Source organism: Phoca vitulina, unplaced genomic scaffold (genome assembly GCF_004348235.1).
Source record: "Phoca vitulina isolate PV1807 unplaced genomic scaffold, GSC_HSeal_1.0 scaffold62, whole genome shotgun sequence".
In the NCBI taxonomy this organism is placed as follows: Eukaryota; Metazoa; Chordata; class Mammalia; order Carnivora; family Phocidae; genus Phoca; species Phoca vitulina.
This window is the reverse complement of record NW_022589765.1, coordinates 427782-431891: the sequence shown is the minus strand read 5'-3', so window position 1 is coordinate 431891 and position 4110 is coordinate 427782. Positions and strand designations below refer to the sequence as shown.

Genomic DNA, 4110 nt, shown 5'->3' with positions numbered 1-4110 from the left:
ACAAGACTAGACATGGTACAGTGCTCAATGTTTGTATTTCCAAACTTAAGGTAAAGACATGGTAACTACCTTTATTAACTAAAACTTTAGAAATAACTCTTAATAAATTACCATGCCTCCATGATTCTTCTAAAATCTTGAAATGATTTGTCTTTCCATCTGGGCTGCAACAGGGTTAACTTAATGAATGCCCTTACCATCCATCTACTACTATGCAAAAAGGAGTTCTACTTTTAGCTTCAAAGGAGTGTCATAGATTTATCCCCTCCCCCTCCTCACTCCTTTTCTCCCTCCCTTCCCTAGCAACTGGTAACCTCAGAAAGAGAACTCCAAATCTAGAAAGAAGCAGTTGGTCCCTGGCTTCACTCGAGTTGCCAAGCTGCTCTAAGGCAGAAGCACAAGTCCGCTCTCCAGACGGAATTGGCCTACGTGGGCATTCAGCTGGTTTTCTCCATCACCTCACGAAGGTTTTCCTGATCAACTTTCTCCATGGCTTGTATTGAAAATGTGTAAGTACAAAACTGAGTAGAACTGTTTAATTTTGAAGGCAAAAGGCAGTTTTAATTGTTTTTCTGTGTAACTGGGACAGGGACGAGTGGGTTGGAGAGAGTGCAGGAGGGGATCACAGACAAAACCTTGCAGGACACAAACTCAGGTACTAAAAATACTGGATTTAAGGGCAGCAATTCTTAAATGTAATTTTGAAACAAATGTTGCAAATCCGTAGTCTAAATAGTTGGTGTTAAACTTGAGGAAATTCGTTCTCTAGGGTGTGGTACGGGTTGAATGAAAGAAAATTTTAACAAAATTCTGTTGCAAATGTTGAATGGTGCTTCAGAGAGACAAACCGGAATGTTTGTTAACACAAATAACCTTTCTTTTACTTCTGTGGAGAAAGAAAAAAAAAAAAAGTCTTTCCTCACAAGACTTTCCAGGACACTCCTGCCAGAATCTGAATGCTGGGCTTTAGTGGATCATAGGTCCTACGTGGGGGGGTGGGGGGGTGTTGACTGGAAAGAGCTGCTGTTTTCTATGGCAAGCCTGCGCATGCCGCTCTCTGGGTCTTCTCCGCTTCCTTGCTGCCTTGAGGAGGTGGGGACTTGGGCAATGGGGTGGAGCCACAAGAAAGCCAGAAAGGGAAATCGGGTTGTCTGTTTAAAGAAGCCACCTGGTACCCTGAACGTGGGCTAAAAAAGTGCTTGCTGACTTTTTACGTGGGAGGAGATAGGCTTTCCCTTTCTCCTTGTATATTCCAGCGAGTTTAATCCATCACATATTTCAGATACTCTCAGATCACTGCATTTCCTATTAATTTATTTATTTCTATTTTTGCAAGCCTTGGTGGGCACGCCTCTTCACCCAGTGGAGTAGTTGCAGATGAGTGTGGGATGCGGGAGCCGCGCCCCGACGACGTGTCCCTCCAGTGTCCGAGTTCCATGCCAAAAGATGATGCGGAGCCTTGGGGCCACCATCGCTTCCTGCAGAGACCTCCCCTCAGTGTGCTGACTGACCTGGCGAGAGAGCAGCTGGAGCGCCCCTCTGAGACAGCAGGAGCCTGCATTCCTGTCGACAGTTCAAGAGCTCACCAACACCCTTATGGGCCACCACCTGCTGTTACGGAAGAGTCCCTAGCAACAGCAGAAGTAAATAGCTCTGAGGGGCTGGCAGGCTGGAGGCTTAGGGGACAGGATTCTATTAATGTGTCCCAGGAATTCTCTGGCAGCCCTCCCGCACTGATGATAGGGGGGGCAAGGGTCAGCAGTGGGGGCACCGAGAGAGGTGGCTATAATGCAAGGTTATACATGGCTTTGCCACGAGGTCAGGGGTTCTTTCCATCCAGGGCTCCACAAGTAAGAGGCCCCCCACATATCCCCACGGTTAGATCAGGGGTAATGATGGAGCTGCCTCCAGGAAATACAAGAATGGCCGGCAAGGAAAGGCTGGCTCATGTTTCTTTCCCACCCGGAGGCCCCCGGCACCCCGTGGAGAATTGGCCGAGGCCTCCCGCCTTGTCTTCCGGTACTTCCGGTTTACCTTCTTGTCCTACTGCTCATTGCTTTGTACCTCCTCGACCTCCGAGTTTCAGTCCATTTCTTGCTATGCCTATTGCTTTTGCTCCACCCCCAATATTTGGTCCTCCACTGCCTTCTTATTTTGCCAGTTTTCCTTCCTGGGGCATGCCGGCTCCTGCGCCTTCAAACAGAGAGAACAACTGATGACAAAAAAGGGAGGGGGAAAAAAGGGTTGGGGGAAGAGGTGAAAATTACTCATTTATGTTTTTATATTTGAAACCCCCTACCCTCTTACACTTTGCTTAGCACTGATGTGCATTACATGTTTGGAGATTCAATAAAGATTCTAAAGTTTGAAATATTGTGAATTATTTTTAAAAACGCCACCCCAGGAGCTTAAACCCTGGCTTTTGTTTTCTAACTTTAAGGAAATTGAAGCAGTAATGTGGTAGTACTTTCTAAGTAGCTTAGTTGAATCCCTAGCCTTGGCTTGCAGCTGTGTGACTGCGGGAGGGTCAATTGGGTTCTTGTTAGGCCAAATCCAGGGTGGGGAATTACTACCTACCTAAGGTTATGGGGTTTGCTCAGAGCAGGATGGGAAAATTAAAGTCCATAAAGTAGACCAAAGTCTAGGTAATAGAAAAAAATGCACAATGGGTAAGAATAGGATGAGACCAGTGAGAGTACTAACCAACATTTAACAGCCAGTTAGAGGCAGAACCAGGCTGAAAGTGAAGAAAGAAAAGGGGCAGGGGAGGGACGCCTGGGGGGGCTCAGTCGGTTAAGCCTCTGACTCTTGATTTGGAATCAGCTCACCATCTCAGGGGTAAGATGGAGCCCCAGACCTGTGCTGGGCATGGAGCCTGCTTAAGATTCTATCTCTCCCTCTCCCTCTGCACACGCTCTCTCATAAAAAAAAGGGGGGGGGTACAGGGGAGATAGAGTTGTAGATCACTGCTTCAAACATGAACTAGTTTGCCCCTCGATATTACACTGTTACTGAGAACATGGTATATACAGAGCTGGCTTTATAAAAGTCCAGGGACAAGGTGGAACAGGGCTGGTCCCTTCACCTTTTGCCTGAACACAGGGCTACTATCTACTCAGAACTTTTAAACAAATGAAAATATTTTACTCACATAGAATTATTTTCTCAGATACTGCTGTTTGTACTCTATAATGTGCTGCAATGCCCTATTATAATGATGGTTCTGAAAGATTATCACAATACCTGGATAGGAGCTTTTTCAAATATTAGTGACAGATAGAAGCACAGCATGCAGAGTGGAAAGATGGTCATTCTGACCACTGCACAACTCAATTCACTATATAGTAAAATGCCCTAAAACAGAGCGCCACTCTGTATGAACAACCACTAAATTAGAAATGTCTTTAGAGAATGATTCTTCAAACAAGCATTTTTCATGTCCAGAGCTGATGGTGTAGGTGATGTAAGAAGTTAAAAGCTGAGAAAACCTGTAGATCCACAAGACACCTAGCCTATAAACAAAACCACTAATGTGTTTTTAGCACCAATAACAGGTTTGTTGCTACTCTTGACAAAGAGGGCACATGGTTCCATAAAGTTTCTTTTTCTCCATTTATTTAATAATAGATTGTTCTAAATTTACAGGTGATAGTGCAGGACTTAGAAGGAACATCTGGATAGTGCTTGCTAAAATTCCCCTCACTCTGTGTATGTCCTAAGGTTGGCACAATTCCATCAATACACTGTAGTGGGTTGAGCAGAAGTATTCAGCAAATCATTTGACAGTTGCTCACTATGAGGTAGCTTAGTCCCAGTGTACCAAACACTTACTGAATTTTCAGCCTTAATGAACAGAGGAGTTGGGCATGCTTATAGTCATCAAAAATACCTTTTGAGCCAGATGTTAAAAGATATTTTGACAAGAAATCAAGTTGTTGTGTCAACAGTAGTGCTGAATCTTTGGAGAGTTGCCAAAAGGTGTGGTAAGTGACAGCAGGACAGGATACATTTTCTTTCTCAAAGGAAGTAGAGTGATAAAGGCTCAGAAAGACTATACTCACAATTACAAAAATCCATGACAAAGTCTCTGTAACAAGAAAGTGCCACCAA

At 44.5% G+C, this 4110-nt stretch overlaps 1 protein-coding gene across 1 annotated transcript; it reads left to right on the top strand.

Annotated features, from left to right (window-relative positions):
• Positions 1–383: 383 nt before the first annotated feature.
• On the top strand, positions 384–2275 carry PRR32 (proline rich 32). Its single transcript, XM_032391434.1, has 2 exons — positions 384–509; positions 1337–2275. The coding sequence occupies exons 1-2, from the start codon at positions 490–492 to the stop codon at positions 2214–2216; spliced, it is 900 nt and encodes a 299-aa protein (XP_032247325.1). The 5' UTR covers positions 384–489; the 3' UTR covers positions 2217–2275.
• The last annotated feature ends 1835 nt before the right edge of the window (positions 2276–4110 follow it).

Coding starts and splice junctions, on each gene's coding strand:
- PRR32 (XM_032391434.1), top strand. CDS start 490: ATGGCTTGTATTGAAAATGT. Junction 510..1,336: donor ATGGCTTGTATTGAAAATGT/GTAAGTACAAAA, acceptor TATTTTTGCAAG/CCTTGGTGGGCACGCCTCTT.